The 18,357-nt window shown below is 39.3% G+C and overlaps 1 protein-coding gene across 50 annotated transcripts in view; it reads left to right on the top strand.

The window, feature by feature from the left end:
* The window catches only part of ZMYM2 (zinc finger MYM-type containing 2), a 63,249-nt gene that overhangs the window by 2,888 nt on the left and 42,004 nt on the right, over positions 1-18,357 (top strand). For 26 of the 50 annotated variants that reach the window (XR_014071025.1, XR_014071035.1, XR_014071029.1 and 23 more), the window contains exons 3-4: positions 17,374-17,875; positions 18,137-18,230. Coding sequence is in view for 25 of the 50 variants with exons in the window: in XM_081549089.1 (XP_081405215.1) it covers positions 17,384-17,875; positions 18,137-18,230 (586 nt within the window). In the remaining 25 variants the exon portion in view is untranslated. Of the gene's footprint in view, positions 1-10,301; positions 10,448-17,373; positions 18,231-18,357 lie in introns of all 50 variants that reach the window. The other 24 variants (XR_014071016.1, XR_014071021.1, XR_014071014.1 and 21 more) reach the window with 3 other exon arrangements.

Below are 18,357 nucleotides of genomic sequence, written 5' to 3'. Positions count from 1 at the left end.
TGTGATGCTTAGTGTTCACTTGAGTTGTTCCTGACGTGTTACCTGAGAGTTATCGTTTAATGCTTGCAATTTGTCGGTTTTAAAGTAGCCTTGTAATGTGCTAGACAGTAAGATAAACATAACGAGTCATTTTCCGTCAGTTGAAATGAGTTACAAAATATCAGTGAAGTTACTGTTCTGGACACATCTTATCTCTGGAGCCCACCTATAGTTAACTTGCAGATTTCTGATAAAGATGAGTCATGGGTATGGTCGCTTAAGCTTAAATATTAAGTCTCAAATGGGTCAAAAAATAATAGACGATTAACACAAACTGAGTACTGATTGTGAAGGATGATGTGAGGATGGCAACTTCTATTAAGCAAATACCACTTTAGGCAGGTCCCCGGTGCTTTCATGTATTATTTCCTTTAAGGAAATCTTGGCAAATGGCCTGCAGGGTCATAAAAATAGCATGTATTGAGCCTGTATTGTATGCCAACATAAGTTTTTTTTAAAAAGTTATATAGCAACTATCAACTTTATGAGGGAGAATAGTATATTGAACCTCTGTGTACCTATCATTTACATTCTATAATTCAACACACGTCCAGACTAATTTTTAACATATTAAATAGTTTCATCTTTATAAAAACTTACTGTTTTTATTCCTGATTCGTAGAGGAGGAAAACAGGCATAAGCAGATAACCCAGGTAGTAGTATTCATTAAAGCAAGGATTTGAACTTAACCAGTTTTGGTTACAGGCCTAAGTTCAGCAGCAGTGGTGTCCTGTTTTATTTGTAAATTTTCATTTATTTTATTTATTTATTTTTTAATCTTTGGGCCACACTGAGGCCTGTAGGATCTTAGTTCCCTGATCAGGGATCAAACCTGTGCCCCCTGCATTGGCAGTATGGAGTTCTAGCCACTGGATTTCTAGGGAAGTCCTTTGTGTTGTCATGTTTTAAAGTATATAATATGCTTGTTTTACAAATTCAGAAATTGAAATTAGAAAAAACTGGAAGTTACAGTCTTTTCAGCCTCTGTTCTTTTCCTGGAGACCAATGGGTAAACAAATATGGAATGTTTAAATCTTACTGAGTACCTTTAAAAAAAAAAAAGTAGTACCACAGTTATCAATTAGATTATTTGACTGCTTTTAAACTAATAGGGTCTATTTGAATCAGAAATAATATATTCTCTCTTTTCAGTATGTATGTGTGCAATTTGGTATCTATTTCTTAAATAATGTAACTTAAAAATATAACTTCTGTAATGAGTTTAAAGCTCTTTTCAGGCATTAAATCATTCAGATATAGTGGATCAGGGGTTAGATCTTTCAACTATCAATAGATGGGTAAAGCTTATGTTATCACCACGTACTTTCCCAAAAGATTTACCGTTCTAAAATTTTTCTTTGTACTTATTTGTGATGTCAGTGGAGGAAGGTTAATTGGTTATGTTAAGTACATATTTGGAGATGAGGACATACAAAATGTATAATCAGGACTTTCCTGTAATGTCAACATACGTATACTAATGAAAGCTATGATTCTTTCAAATACCATTGAACTACATGGATTTGAATTGTGGGTCCACTTATGCCTGAATTTTTTTTAATAGTGCTGCAGGCAGTTGGATCTTCTGATATGAAGGAACTCAGTAAAAGGGAGGACCAACTACAATTTATACATGGATATACTTTTTTCTGACTGCGCTGTGCAGCATGTGTGATCTTAGTTCCCAAACCAGGTATTGAACTTGTGACCTTTGTAGTGGAAGCTCGGAGTCCTAACCACTCACATCAGGGAAGTCTCAGTTTTTGAAGGGATGTGGTTCTTGTATTCCTTAATGATTTAGCTCAGAATTAAAAATTCTTTTACTTAAAAGCATCAACTAATGGTGCTTTAATGCACCAGGCAAAAAGATAACCTGACAATTTTAAATTCACTTTGATTAAATCAAAGTTCTTTATTATATTTAAATTTATTGTGCACTTAATGTGAGTTAGGTATGTTAGTTGTACTTATGAAGTATTTTGATATTTAAAAATACTTCATATATTTATGGTACCTTCTTTAGTGCATCCTTAATAGTATGTGTTCCTCCTATTGTCCTTTGTCAAACAGTTGAGGGAAAGGGAGAGTGGCCCTGCTTTTCCGAGTTCTCCTCTAGGTTCTCTTGCACTGGACTCTTGTACCCCATGTAGTGGGACAACTCTGAATACTCAGATGTCACACTGATGCTGACAGTGAACATTTCAGACCTTTGTGTGGGTATGGAGCTTGACATACCATCTTTGTACAACAATGTTCCTATTTTTAGAAGTTTTATTTTATGTTGCCCTTGTTTGAGGTACAGAGTGCCTTGCTAATGTATTTGAGGCAAAGTGAATCCTTACCTTTAGTCAGATGCTGTGTTGTAACTGTGATGAAAAGAATATGTATGCATGCTGGAGCTCTATTGTCAAAAGGTGTGGTGTAATTAGAAATTTTGTGTCTTTTTCTAGGCATTCATATCTGTCTACTCCACTGGTAATATTATTCACACATATATTATTATGTTGAATAACACTTACTATAAGAGAATGTTGACATATTCACCTTGCGTGTTTTTTTTAAGCAATGCAAGATGAGCCTAAACCCAAATGCTTTCTCCTGTTAGATTCTCTAACAGTATTTTATGTAGGGCATTTTAAGTTAGGAAGCAAGTATGCTGAGACAGTGTGTTAATCCCATGTATTTTCCATTTTTGATTTCAGTTGGTTAATTTTTTTCTGTTCCTGTCAGAGCACAAATTGGGATTTTAGAATTGAACAAAACTTTTTAAGATATTATTCCCTGGTGGCTGAGATGGCAAATAATCCACCTGCAATGCTGGGGACCTGGGTTCGATCCCTAGGTTGGGAAAATGCCCTGGAGAAGAGAACGGCTACCTACTCCAGTATTCTATCCTAGAGAATTCCATGGACAGAGGAGCCTGGCAGGCGACAGTCCATGGGTCACAGAGAGTCAGATGGGACCAAGCCACTTTCACTTTCACTTTAAGATAGTCAAATCTCAAAGTTCTTACGGACAGCTCTAATATGTAAGAACTATAAATTGTCACTGAGAAAGTTGCTGTTGGGTAAATCAATAATTTTCAACTATGAGGCTCTGGGTAACAATGTAGTTTTTAATTTTTTATTTTTATTGTTTACCTGCAAAAAATTGTTTTACATAATCAGAATTGCAAATTTTTATATGTGCAGCTTATTTTTTAGACAAGTTCATTTGTAATCTTAGGTTTCTGTTATTAAAATAGTATTGAGAAGAGAATTTTGAAGGCCAGCACCAAACACTTAACTTGGGGTAACAAGATAAGTTGATGATCTTAAAGTGTGTTAAAAGTTGGATTACAACACATTTGAGAATATCTGTTGTTTTATTGAATATGTTAAGATGTATTTTTTTGGATTAAGTTTTACACAACACTTAAAGGACTTTGTAACTGCAGAATAAATTTTTGTGTACTAATGAAGTCTAAAGTTGTAATGTGTAGCAGTTGTTGTTCAGTCTCTTAAGTCATGTCTGACTCTTTGCGACCCCATGGATGGCAGCACGCTAGGTTCCTCTGTCCTCCACCATCACCTAGATTTTGCTCAAATTCATATGCATTGAGTGGGTAACACTATCTAACCATCTCATCCTCTGTCACCCTCTTCTTCTTTTGGCTTCAGTCTTTCACAGCGTCAGTGTCTTTTCCAGTAACTCAGCTCTTCACGTCAGATATCCAAAGTATTGGAGGTTCAGCATCAGTCCTTCCAATGAATACTCAGGGTTGATTTCCTTTAGGGTTGACTGGTTTGACTCTCAGGAGTATTCTCCAGCACCATAGTTCAAAAGCATTAGTTCTTTGACATTCAGCCTTCTTTGTGGTTCAGCTCTCACATCCATACATGACTATTGGAAAAACCATAGCTTTGACTATATGGACCTTTGTTGGCAAAGCGATGCCTCTGCTTTTAAATATGCTGTCTAGGTTTGTCATAGCTTTTCTTCCAAGGAGCAAGCATCTTAATTTCATAGCTGCAGTGACTGTCCACAGTGATTTTGGAGCCCAAGAAAATAATATCTGTCTCTGCTTCCACTTTTTCCCCTTCTATTTTGCTATGAAGTGATGGGACCAGATGCCATGACCTTAGTTTTTTGGATGTTGAATTTTTAGGCAGCTTTTTCACTCTCTTTCACTTTCATCAAGAGGCTCTCTAGTTCCTCTTCACTTTCTGCCATTAGAATGGTATCATCTGAATATCTGAGGTTGTTGATATTTCTCCCAGCAGTCTTGATTCCAGCATGTGATTCATCCAGCCTAGCATTTCACATGATGTACTCTGCGTGTAAGTTAAATAAACAAGGTGACAGAATACAGCCTTGTCATACTCCTTTCCCAATTTGGAACCAGTTCAGTTCAGTTGCTCAGTCGTGTCCGACTCTTTGCGACCCCATGAATTGCAGCATGCCAGGCCTCTCTGTCCATCACCAACTCCCGGAGTCTACCCAAACCCATGTCCATCGAGTCAGTGATGCCATCCAACCATCTCATCCTCTGTCGTCCCCTTCTCCTCCTGCCCCCAATCCTCCCCAGCATTAGGGTCTTTTCCAATGAGTCAACTCTTCGCATGAGGTGGCCAAAGTATTGGAGTTTCAGCTTCAACATCAGTCCTTCCAATGAACACCCAGGATTGATCTCCTTTAGGATGGATTGATTGGATCTCCTTGCAGTCCAAGGGACTCTCAAGAGTCTTCTCCAACACCACAGTTCAAAAGCATCAATTCTGCGGCGTTCAACTTTCTTCACCGTCCAACTCTCACGTCCATACATGACCACTGGAAAAACCATAGCTTTGACTAGAAGGACTTTTGTTGGCAAAGGAATGTCTCTGCTTTTAAATATGTTATCTAGGTTGGCCATAACCTTCCTTCCAAGGAGTAAGCGTCTTTTAATTTCATGGCTGCAGTCACCATCAGCAGTGATTTTGGAGCCCAAAAAAATCAAGTCTGACACTGGTTCCACTGTTTCCCCACCTATTTCCCATGAAGTGATGGGACCAGATGCCATGATCTTAGTTTTCTGAACGCTGAGCTTTAAGCCAACTTTTTCACCCTCCTCTTTCACTTTCATCTAGAGGCTCTTTAGTTCTTCTTCACTTTCTGCCATAAGGGTGGTGTCATCTGCATATCTAAGGTTCTTGATATTTCTCCCGGCAATCTTGATTCCAGCTTGTGTTTCTTCCAGCCCAGCGTTTCTCATGATGTACTCTGCATATAAGTTAAATAAGCAGGGTGACAGTATACAGCCTTGACGTACTCCTTTTCCTATTTGGAACCAGTCTGTTGTTCCATGTCCAGTTCTAACTGTTGCTTCCTGACCTGCGTACAGGTTTCTCAAGAGACAGGTCAGATGGTCTGGTATCCCTATCTCTTTCAGAATTTTCCACAGTTTATTGTGATCCACACAGTTAAAGGCTTTGGCATAGTCAATAAAGCAGAAGTAGATGTTTTTCTGGAACTCTCTTGCTTTTTCAATGATCCAGCGGATATTGGCAATTTGATCTCTGGTTCCTCTGCCTTTTCTAAAACCAGCTTGAACATCTGGAAGTTCACGGTTCACGTATTGCTGAAGCCTGGCTTGGAGAATTTTGAGCATTACTTTACTAGCATGTGAGATGAGTGCAATTGTGCGGTAGTTTGATCATTCTTTGGCATTGCCTTTCTTTGGGATTGGAACGAAAACTGACCTCTTCCAGTCCTGTGGCCACTGCTGAGTTTTCCAAATTTGCTGGCATATTGAGTGCAGCACTTTCACAGCATCATCTTTCAGGATTTGAAATAGCTCAACTGGAATTCCATCACCTCCACTATCTTTGTTCGTAGTGATGGCTTTCTAAGGCCCACTTGGCTTCACATTCCAGGATGTCTGGCTCTAGGTGAGGGATCACACCATCGTGATTATCTGTGTCGTGAAGATCTTTTTTGTACAGTTCTTCTGTGTATTCTTGCCACCTCTTCTTTATCTTCTGCTTCTGTTAGGTCCATACCATTTCTGTCCTTTATCGAGCCTATCTTTGCATGAAATGTTCCTTTGGTATCTCTGATTTTCTTGAAGAGATCTCTAGTCTTTCCCAATCTGTTGTTTTCCTCTGTTTCTTTGCATTGATCGCTGAGGAAGGCTTTCTTATCTCTCCTTGCTATTCTTTGGAACTCTGCATTCTCTGGTTCTAATTGTTGCTTCTTAACCTGCATACAGATTTCTTAGGAGACAGGTAGGGTGGTCTGGTATTCCCATCTTTAAGAACCTTTTCACACTTGTGATCCACACAGTCAAAGCTTTGGCGTAGTCAGTGAAGCAGGTGGTTTTCTGGAACTTCTTGCTTTCTCTGTGATCCAGTGACTGTTGACAATATGATCGATCTCTGGTGTCTCTGCCTTTTCTAAATCCAGCTTGTACAACAGGAAGTCCTGGTTCACATACTGCTGAAGCCTGCCTTGAAGGATTTTGAGCATAACCTTATTAGCATGTGAAATGAGTGAAATTGTATGGTAGTTTGAACATTCTCTGGCATTGTCTTTCTTTGGGATTGGAATAAAAACTGATCCTTTCCAGTTCTGTGGTCACTGCTGAGTTTTCCAAATTTGCTACACGTGTAGAGAGATTTGCAAAATTGCCTGCTCACGTGACTAATTTGGGATTTGTTCTTAGTTCTATTTTAACTTTGTAGCAGTTCATTGAAAATTAGAAGTAATAAAATTTAAGAAAACTTCAATGTCTTTGAGACAAGGGTTACGACTGTTGAGGGTTTTATTACTGATTTTCTCAGTGTCCCGTAAGTGTTAAATGTTTACTATTTCAAGAAATGATGTAAGAGTGAACTTTGGATATTAGGATAAATAGATAGTGAAATATTTGATAGTGAATATTGAAATATTTGATCTTTTTCTTAAAGAGTTAACAGATTGTTGTTAGAGAATTTCAGCCATTGTCTTTAATGTCAACAGGGTGCCACAGGTCAGATTTCTTTTCTCCAGAGGGTTCTAGACATTTTTCTAGTGTTTCTAGTGAGTTTGAAGGTCAGGTTTGTTTTTGTGAATTTGAAGTATTTTATTCTTGAATTATTAAATATTTTAGTATGGTTCTGACATTAAATTGTAATTTAAGATAAATTTACTAGGAATAGGATTAATTGTTGCAACCTCATTAAAATTTTTTGGGGAAATCTGTTATAGTTCTTAGAGTAAACACTTTTTTTCTTCTAACTATACATTTTGACTGAATGACTTCCCTGGTGGTCCAGTGAAGGGAGCAAGGGTTTGATCCCTGGTGGGGTAAGACCCTGCATGCGTCACCAAAAAAATAAAAGAAAAAACCTATGAAAATTTGAAAAAACAGAACACTTAACTGTTTAAGTATTTTAAGTAAGATTGTGATGCACAGCTAGAGGTTTCAGACCGAAAAAAGTTTATAAATGTAAAGTCCCTCAAGGTTTGTATTTTTAAAATAACATTATGATTTTTTTCATTCTCAGCATACTAGTCATTTTGCATATATGCTATTATCAACAGTTGACATTTTGGGAACTTCTTTTGTGGTCCAGTGGCTAAGACTCCAAGCTCCCAGTGCAGGGGTCCAGTTTAATCCCTGGTCAGGGAACTAGATCCCACATGCTGCAACTAAGACCCAAGGTAGCCAAATAAATACATAAATAAGCAGTTGACATTTTTGATAATTCCTTTCCTTATGTTGCCAAGGTCTTCAGCAGATTAATGTTTGAATTGTACTGACCAGTATGTTAGGCCAGTCCACAGTCTTAGTTCTGTGTGGTGGTAGTAGCGCTAGTTCAGCAGAAGCATGAGGCGCCTGTTGTCGCAGGGTGAGGTCAGGAGGAGCCTTAGAGTGTCAGGTCCAGGGCAAGTATGCAGACAACCATGTGTGCTCCGTCCTCAGTCCTGTCTGACTCTCTGCCACCCACATGGACTGTATCTGCCAGGCTCCTCTGTCCATGGATAGGGATTCTCCAGGCAAGATACTAGAGTGGGTTGCCATGCCCTTCTCCAGGAGATCTTCCCAGCCCAGGGATTGAACCCAAGTCTCCTGCTTGACAAGCAGGTTCTTTTCCGCTGAGCCACCTGGGAAGCTAGATACATTAATTTCCCCCAAATGGCAAAGATTGGAGGAGGGGCAGATAAATGGTGAAAGGGGGTTCAGGTGACTTGGATGTGGGAGTAGGCGGTTTGGGGCTTTGAGACACCTCGACTGAGACGAGTTAATCAGTCTGGGCATTGAGGTTTTATTTAAAATCAGGGCAGTGGATGAGGTCCCCAGAGAAAGTTAATGTTATTTGAAATTATCTTGCAGTTAAAGTTTGACCCTATGGAAAAAAAGATTATTCCTTAACTTGGAAATTCTACACTCTAGAGGTAACTTGAATCAATTGATTTATTCATTCATTTACTAGATCAAAAGGGATTATTTTTTAGATGGCTGTCATAGCCCTTGAATGGATTTTTAGTATGTTAATTAAATGATTCCTATCAGCTTCTAAAGCCAGAGTAGCATTGTCCTCTATCTGATAAAGATATTAAAAGAGATTTTCTTAAAAGAGATTTTTGTGGCTAGATGGTAAGCAACATGAAGTCATAATCTGTGTTCATCTATCATTGATCTCCTGGCTCCTTTCCTCACTTGCCCAGAGGTTAGTAGTATTACCAGTTTAGTGTGTATTACTCTAAATCCTTCCTGGGCATATCTTAATATGTACCTGTAATAATAAATTAAACTTATATGTACATGTTGAAAACATGTATGCTATATGCCATACTTTGGCCACCTGATGCAAAGAGCCGACTCATGAGAAAAGACCCTGATGCTGGGAAAGGGCAAAAGGAGAAGGGAGCAGCAGAGGATGAGGTGGTTAGATGGCATCACCAACTCAATGGACATGAATCTGAGCAAAGTCCGGAGATACTGGAGGACAGAGGAGCCCGATGTGCCACAGGTACTGTCCATGGTGCCTCAAAGAGTCACACACAGACATGACTTAGTGAACAACAATAAACAACTATGTACATCTTCCTGCATCTTGGTTTTTTCACTTAGTAGTATGTCTTAGACATTTTTCTGAGTTAGTATGTAAGGATCTCTTTTTAAAATGCTGTGTGGCACTTTATGACATGCACTTAGCAGTTCAGATATTCTATTGGTGGACATTTAGTCTATTTGGGTTTTTTTTGTTATTTACAATGCTGCATGAAATATATGTGAAGTAGTTTCTTTGGATTCATGTGTGTTTTTTCTAGGGGAGATTCTGGAGAACCAGTTAGCATGTGGCTCAGTGGTAAAGAATCCGCCTGCTAATGCAGGAGACAGAGGAGACAGGGGTTCTATCCCTGTGTCGGCAAGATCTCCCGGAGGAGAAAATAACAACCCGCTCCAGTATTCTTGCCTGGAAAATCCCAGAACAGTTGAGCCTGATTGGCGATAGTCCGTGTGGTCCCAAAGAGTTGGACATAACTTAGCAACTGAGCACGCACGTGTGCATATTACGTGTTTTTATAGACACTGCCAGATTGCTTTCCACTGGACCCCAAACCCACTGCCCTTTCTACTCGTTTTTCCATGTTCTTGCCAACACTGAATGTTATCAAATAAATAGTTAAAATTTTGTCAGTTTAATTTGTATGGATATCAGTTCTTGTTATTTCAATTACAAGTATATACACATTATTATATAACATGTATCTTTTTCATATTTTTGCACCTTATTTATAGTGTTTGTTTGCTATGTAAACATTTTATGATGTAATGGGGAAAATCCATTTCACTATTGCAAGTAATGGGAACAACTATAACAAATATGCAAGAATTTTATGAAGAAAATTATAAAATAATATAGTAAGACATCCAAGAAAACCAGAATGGACAGATTTACATATATCTCAATGGGAAGACTTGAGTAATGTAAAAGATTAATTTTTTTTGTCTTCAAGTATGTCTAAATTCAATGAAATGCTGACTAAATCCCTTAATATTAATAGATACATATGGTACCATACAACAATGATTAACTATAGAGAAAATATTTGGATATAGTATACCCAGAGTGGGACTGCTGAATTTTATGGTAATTCCATTTTTCAATTTTTTGAATAACCTCCATTCTGTTGTCTATAGTGGTGGCACCTTTTTATATTCCCAATAGCAGTGCACAAGGAATCACCCTTTCTTCAATCAGCTAACCAGTTTCCCTGCACTGATATTGTTACTTTTTGTTTATTTTGATAGTAGCCGTCCTGATGAATGTGATGTCTTTCCTGGTTTGATTTGCATATCCCTAATGACTGATTATGTTGAACATCGTTGGGAAGAATTTGAGAAAGAACAGTGCTAATTCTTCTTTAAATGTCTGGTAGACTTCACCTGTGAACCTGGTTAGTCCTGATTGCTTTTTTGGGAGATTTTTGATAACTGATTCAGTCTCTTTGCATGTTGTAATTCAGATTTTGTGTTTCTTCTCGAGTCAGTTTTTGTAGTTTGTGTTAAAAATTTACCCTTAAAATTTTTTTTTTTTTATTTTGGGTTGTCCAATTTTTTGGCATATAATTGCAAAATTATATTCATTCATTTCTATAAAGTCAGTAATGATACCTTATTATCATTTCTGATTTTTTTAAAAAAATTTTATATTTGTTCTGCTAGTCACATGTCAATTTCTTTCTCTTTTGGTTGCACTGCTTGGTTTGTGCTATCTTAGTTCTTGGACTAGGGATCGAACATGGGCCCTGGCAGTGAAAGTGCCAGGTCCTAACCACCAGACCACCAGAGAATTCCCTTTGTTTCTGATTTTAATAACTTCAGAGAGTTTTTCCTTGTCAGTCTAGCTAAAGGTTTGTTAATTTTTTCAAGGAGCTACATATTTGTTGTTTTTTGTTTCCTCTACTTTTTCTTTTATTAAAAAATTTTTTTTTCATTCTTTTTCCCCCCTTTTTATTTTGTACTGTATTGTGTGTGTGTGTGTGTGTGTGTGAAGTTGCCTCAGTCATGTCCAACTCTTTGTGACCCTATGGACTGTAGCCCACCAGGCTCTGTCCATGGGATTCTCCAGGCAAGAATATTGGTGTGGGTTGCCATGCCCTCCTTCAGAGCATCTACCGGACCCAGGGATCGAACCCATGTCTCTTATGTCTCCTGCACTGGCAGGCGGATTCTTTACCACAAGTGCCACCTGGGAAGTCCTTCCTTTATTTTTCTGTTGTTTTATGTATCTGTGCACTGATCTTTCGGAGAAGGCAATGGCACCCCACTCCAGTACTCTTGCCTGGAAAATCCCATGGATGGAGGAGCTTGGTAGGCTACAGTCCATGGGGTTGCACAGAGTCGGACACGACTGAAGCGACTTAGCAGCAGCAGCAGCGTTGATCTTTATTACTGCATTCTTTCTGCTAGTTTTAGTTTATTTAGCTCTTTTTCTGATTTCTAAAGGTGTAAAGTTTATGGGTTTGAGATTTTTAATGTAGGTGTTAATAGCAGTAAGTTTTCTGCTGAGTAAAACTTTCACTGCATCCCTTAAGTTTCAATATGTTGTGTTTTTGTTTTCTTTTGTCTCATGAGTATTTTCTCATTTCCCATGTTTCTCTTTTTAATCAGGGCTTTAAAAATTATTTATTGATTTTTGGCTCTGCTGGCTCTTTGTTGCACTGTGGGCTACTCTAGATGTGGTGCTCTGGCCTTCTCTTGTGAAGCACAGGCTTTAGGTGTGCGGGCCTCAGTAGTTGCAGTTCCCAGACTCTAGAGCTAGGCTCAGTAGTTGTGGCACAAGTGCTTAGTTGCTTTGTGTCATGTGGGATCTTCTCGGATCAGGGATTGAACCTGTGTCCCCTGTATTTACAGATGGATTCTTTACCATTGGGCTGCTGGGGAAGCCCTCTTGTAAGCTTTTTTGACTTAAAGTTTATTTTGTCCAATATCCATACATCCACTGCATTTCTGTTCTGGGTATTATATGCATGGGGGTATTTTTTCTATCCTACTCTCAACCTCCTTGTATTTTTTTTTAACTAAGATGAGTCTCTTCTAGATAGAATATAGATGGATCATGTGTGTCTTTTTATCCAGACTGCTAAGCTCTTTCAGTAATTTAGTCTATTTACATTTAAAGTAATTGTTAGTAAGGAGTAAGGAGAAGTTTACCTCCACCATTTTGTGACTAGTTTTCTGTCTGTCTTAAATCCGCACCCCCCCCCGTTTCTTTTATTATCACCTTCTCTTGTGTTTAAGTTTTTCTAGTGTACCATTTTGATTCCTTTCTTTCCTGTATGGTTTATAATTATTATTATAATGGTTACTTTGAGGGTTAAAATAAGAATCTTAGTATTACAACAACTTACTTCATTTGAACAATCTGTGAACGCTTTGCCTGTTATACATCTCTGTCCTTCCCTTTACATTAGGTTTGTTGCCAATAACATCTTTATATGTGTGTGTTCATTAACATAGTGATAATTATTTCATTAACATATTGATAATTATTGTTTTATGCTTTTGCCTTTTAAATCATAGGGGAAAAAGTAGTTATAAACCAAAGGTACATTAATACTGGCTTCCTGTTGTTTTATTTTGTTTTTATATATATGTATTCATTTGTGTTCTGTATTTCTTACAGCTTCAGCTTACTCTGTAGTTTGTTTTTACTTTTGCTTGAAGGATTCCCTTTAGCATTTCATATTGGGCAGGTCTGCAGGTAATAAATTCACCTTTGTTTTTCTGGGGAATGTCTTAACTTCTCATGTTTGTTGGAGGAATGTTTTGTTGGATATAGAATTTTTGGTTGACAGATTTTTTTCCACCATTTTAAATGTCATGCCATAGCTTTTCACATCCATAATTTTGGGTGAAAATCTAGTGATGAGGATCCATTGCATATGATGAGTCACTTCTCTCTTACTTTCAAAATTCTCTTTTACTATTGGATCCACAATTTGATTATTACTGTCTTGGTATGGCCATCTTGGAATTGAGCTTCTTGGGTGTTTGTGTTTATCCTCATTATATTCATCATATTTGGGTAGTTTATAGCCATTATTTCTTCAAACATGTTTTTTGTTCTTTTCTGTCTCTTTGTTATGTATATTGGCACACATAGTGGTGTTTCACAGATTCTTAGGCTCTATTCATTTTTCTTCATTCTTGTTTTCTTGTTCTTCAGACTGGATAATTTTAATTATTCTGCCTTTCATTTTACTAATTCTTTCTTCTCCTTGCTTAGATTTGCTGTTAATCCCCTCTGGTGACTTTTTTCGTTCCTGCTATTAAATTTTCCATCTCTAGGACTTTTGGTTAATTTTTTTTTAATTGAAGTATAACTGATTTACAGTGTTGTGTTAGTTTCAGGTATACAGTGAAGTGATTTAGTTTTATATATATATATATTCTTACTCGTATTCTTTTCCATTATAAGTTACTGTAAGATATTGACTGTAGTTCCCTGTGCTTTACAGTGGGTCCTTGTTAATTTTATATATAGTATTGTGTATCTATGTGGTTTGGAGGAGCCTGGTAGGCTGCAGTCCATGGGGTCGCTAAGAGTCGGACATGACTGAGCGACTTCACTATCACTTTTCACTTTCATGCATTGGAGAAGGCAATGGCAACCCACTCCAGTACTCTTGCCTGGAGAATCCCAGGGACGAGGAGCCTGGTAGGCTGCCGTCTATGGGGTCGCACAGAGTCGGACATGACTGAAGCGACTTAGCAGCAACAGCAGCAGCAGCAGGTCCATCTATGTTGCTGTGAATTCTTTCTTCTGACCAAGTAATATTTTACTGTGTATATATCCACCACATCTGGGTCCATTTCCCTGTCAGTGGACACTTAGATTGCTTCCATGTCTTGGCTCTTGTGAATAGTGCTACTGTGAACATTGAGGTGCGTATATATCTTTTCTAGTTTGAGTTTTCATCTTTTCCTGATATGTGCTCAGAAGTAGGGTTGCTGGATCATATGATAGCTCTATTTTTAGTTTTTTTTTTAAGGAACCTCTATACTGTTCTCTATGGTGGCAGCACCAATCTATATTCCCACCAACAGTGTAGGAGGGTTCCCTTTTGTCCACACCCTCTCCAGTTGTTTGTTTACTTTTTTGGGGGTTGCACCACAGGGCCTGCAGGATCTCAGTTCCCTAACCAGAGATTAAACTTATGCCCCCTGCATTGGAAGCACAGGGTTAGATAGTGGCAGTGGTTAGATGTAAAGTCCTAACCACTGGACCATCAGGGAATTCCCAGGGATTTTTTTTTTTTTAAGTTTAATTTGTCATACTGCCTCAGAACTATTATAGGTGCCATAAACACATGTTGAATAATACCCTTTACTGTAGAGAAGAATTTGCCTTAGCTTTCTTTGTACCTCCTTTGGTACCTAGAAAGCTCAGGCTCATCAGTGAGAAAATGATGAATGAATATTTTTATTGAATCATTTTGAAATGCCTTCTTTGTGATTTTCATTGAAAGTTCACCAGCTTTTCTTAGTGACTACTAATACTTTATTGTTATGAATGTCAACTTTTTTATTTATTTATTGGTCATGCCACATGGCATGTGGGATCTTAGTTCCCTGACCAGGGATAGAACTGATGCCCCCTGAATTGGCTGTGCTGGGTCTTCATTGCTATGTGGGCTTTCTCTGTTTGTGGTGTGTGGGCTTCTCATGGTGGTGGCTTCTCTTATAGTGGAGCACATGCTCTATAGTGTGGGCTTCAGTCGTGGCTCGTGGGCTCTATGGTGCTGGCTCAGTAGCTGCGGAGCATGGGCCCACAATCTCTACCAAACGTGGGATCTTCCCGGCCCAGGGACTGAACCTGTGTTCCCTGCATTGGCCGGTGGATCCCAGCCACTAGAGCACCAGGGAAGCCTTGGAGCCAAGCTTTGTGCAGTGTGTGTGGAGTCCTGACATTGTCTTGGAACCTTGGGCACTTTTGATTTATGTATCTGAGCTACTGTTTTTTCTTAATTGAAGTTATTGATTTACGATATTCTAAAAGTTTCAAGTGTACAACATAGTGATTCACAGGTTTTGCTTTTTTTCTGGCTTGTGGAATTTTAGAATAGTTCCTGGTGGTTGCTTGAATCTGGGCCTCGGCAGTGAAAGCCTGGGGTCCTAACCACTAGACCATCAGGTGACTTCCAGGTTCATGATTTCTGATGGTAGGGGTGTTGACCTGTTTGGTTTATTGATTTTTCTCAACGCCTCAGACCGTGTCTTGTGGCTACTGGGTGCTCCATAAATCTTTGTTGAATGCAACTATTAACCTGACTTGCTGACTTTGGTGAGTTCTTTGCTTGTTTTTGTATCTCCTCTCGTCCTATTCCCCTCCATGGACCTTGTTCCAGCCATGTTTGGCCTTCACCCTGGTGCTGGAAGTGTCAACCGTGTTCCCGTTGGGCTTATGTGGGAGCTGCCCTCACTCCAGTTTCCCAGTTAGCTCTTGCTCGTCATTCCAGGTCTCAGTGAAGTATCACCTGCTCACAGAGGTTTTTTCTTTTCATCCTGTTACCCATTGTTTTTTCTAAAATTTAAATTTTAACTTAGTAAGTGAGAAATCATGCTCACAAATTCAGAAAATGCACCAAAACACACAGTGAATAGTTTCTCCATGCCTGTCAGCCATCTGTCAGCGTGATAATTATTTATATTAGGGTGGTCGTCTTCGTCCAGAGGCTTTTGTTGCAGTGTAAGCAAATGGCCTTATAGATGAAGCAGTGTTTGTAAGTTTCTGTGTTTTCAGACTGGGCTGAGTGGCCTTATGAGAGAAGGGTTACCAGGCAGTTCAGAGTTGGCACTGGGCCCTTAGACAGGTTTCCACACTTGCACAGCTGCAGTCTTGTCTCTTCTGAGGGTGTAGGGTACAAACCACTTCACTGTCCTGTCTGTCTTTCTGCAAATTGACCTGCAGTCTGTACTCACCCTGCATTTTCCCTCCTTGTTGTTTTTTCCAGTTTAGCCTCTGAGATGAAGGTGATCCATGTTCAGGACTGGGTCTGCTACCATCTGTGCCCATCACCTCATCGTCTATCTGCTCAGTAACTTATTTTTTTTCCTTTCTGACTATTTTATTGTTAACTCTCTGCTGTCTCTTTGGCTTTGGCACTGCTCTGCCTGTGTAGTAGGTGCTCAGAAATACGAGTTGACTGTGGCAGAGTCATGAGGAGTTTGGACTGTTGTGGTGAAGACCTGGGGATGTGTGTGACTTGGTTAGTTAGTGTCTGTAAGCCACAATTTCTAAGTCATGAACATGGGACAGATATTACAGCTGTATCAGGGTTATTTTGAAGATGTAACCAGGGGGCGGATAATATTTTCCTAGGACTGTTGTAACAAATTACCACAAACTTGACAGTTCAAAACTGGCAGTCACAAGTTAGAAATTGGTGGCCTGGGACTCAAGCCAAGGTGTCACCAGAGCTGTGCTTGCCCAGGAGGCTTTGGGGAGGGCTCTCTCCTCACCTCCTATAGGTTTTGGTGCTGTGACACGCTGGGCTGTGTCATTCCCTCTCCGCAGCCGCCTCTGGTCTCAGTGCCTGTTGTCTCCTCCACCTCTTGATGGGGTACAAGAGATGTGTGTAGGGCCCACCCCGCTAAGCTCATTTTGAAGTCCTTTCTCGTCGTCGTCTCTGCACAGACCCCCTTTCCATGTGAGGTAACAGTTAAGGTTCCAGGGCTTGGTATCTGATGTCGTCAGGACTGTTCTGCAGCCCGATAGTTGGACATGAGGGGCAGGGCAGTGGGCATTTACGCTTTGTGGATGCGGTTGACAAAGGTTTCAGATTCTCAGAAGGATTTAATCACACAGCTACAAGGGACCCAGGGAATGTGAGAACAGTGGATTAAAAAAAAATAAAAGATAAGGTAAGGAAAGTTGGAGATTAAATCATGTCATTTTATTCAATACAGTGAATAAGTGGGATAAATATCAAGAGGAGATTGTCATGATCAGATTTTAGTTATTTTTTTGTTCACATGTGTGTGGAATGATTTATCTATGTTTTCAGTGTTAAAATTTATTAGGCAGTGGTAGAGAAGAGGAGGTTGCAAATATACTCCATATTCTTACTGAAAGTTGTATAATTACCTGTATTTTTTATCTCAAGAAGTTCACACGTTAAACTATATGAAATGATTAGTGAATGAGCGAAGATCCAGAATGGATATCAAATTTTTCCTGGATCATAGAGAAGAATCATTGTCACTTAGAGTAAGAAAGAAAGTAAAAGTACCTTCAAAAAATTCTTTGTATTTGAGTCACGTCAAAAGCCATATACTGACATTTGTAACGTGTGTCTTCTTTCTGTCTCCTTAACAGGGTCTTTGGCATGGACACAGGTTCAGCAGGAGGATTGGAAGTGACTGATCAGACTCCTGTTCTGTTGGGGAGGACGGCCATGGCAGCTAGTCTCACAGATGTAGGAAATTCGTTTAGTGGGCCACCTAATCCTTTAGTGAATAGATCTAATAAATTTCAGAGCTCATCAGTGGAAGACGATGATGATGTTGTGTTTATTGAACCAGTACAACCGCCTCCTCCTTGTGCACCAGTGGCGGCTGATCAAAGAACTATAACATTTACATCATCGAAAAATGAAGAGCTGCCAGGAAATGATTCCAAAATTCTTCCTTCCTCAAAAGAATTGGCTTCTCAGAAGGGGAGTGTAAGTGAGACGATCGTCATTGATGATGAGGAGGATATGGAAACAAATCAAGGGCAAGAGAAAAATTCCTCCAATTTTATTGAACGGAGACCATCCGAGTCTAAAAACAGAACCAATGATGTGGATTTCTCCCCTTCCAGTTTTTCAAGAAGTAAGGTAAATGCAGGAATGGGTAATAGTGGTATCACCACAGAACCAGACTCTGAGATTCAGATCGCTAACGTTACGACCTTAGAAACAGGCGTCGGCTCTGTGAGTGATGGCCAGTTAGAACACACTGACGGGAGAGACATGAACCTGATGATCACACACGTGACCTCCCTGCAGAATGCCAGCTTGGGAGATGTCTCTAATGGACTGCAGTCAAGTAATTTTGGTGTTAATATGCAAACATACACCCCGTCTTTAACTTCACAGACCAAGACTGCAGTAGGACCTTTCAATCCTGGTAGAATGAGTGTGGCAGGAGACGCATTTCAGAATGGAGAGTCTGCAGCTCATCACAACCCTGGTAAGCAATGCGGGTCCTCTCCCGCTCCCCCTCTAGGGTTGTTTACAGGCAGGTTCTTCTTTCATTGTCCTAACTGGTGCTACTTTGGTTAGTTTACTCATGTAAGGTGTGTTAATTCTATTGACTT

Source organism: Giraffa tippelskirchi, chromosome 12 (assembly GCF_054371585.1).
Source record: "Giraffa tippelskirchi isolate mGirTip1 chromosome 12, T2T-mGirTip1v1.2.pri, whole genome shotgun sequence".
Lineage (NCBI taxonomy): Eukaryota > Metazoa > Chordata > Mammalia > Artiodactyla > Giraffidae > Giraffa > Giraffa tippelskirchi.
This window is presented reverse-complemented; position numbering and strand designations above follow the sequence as displayed.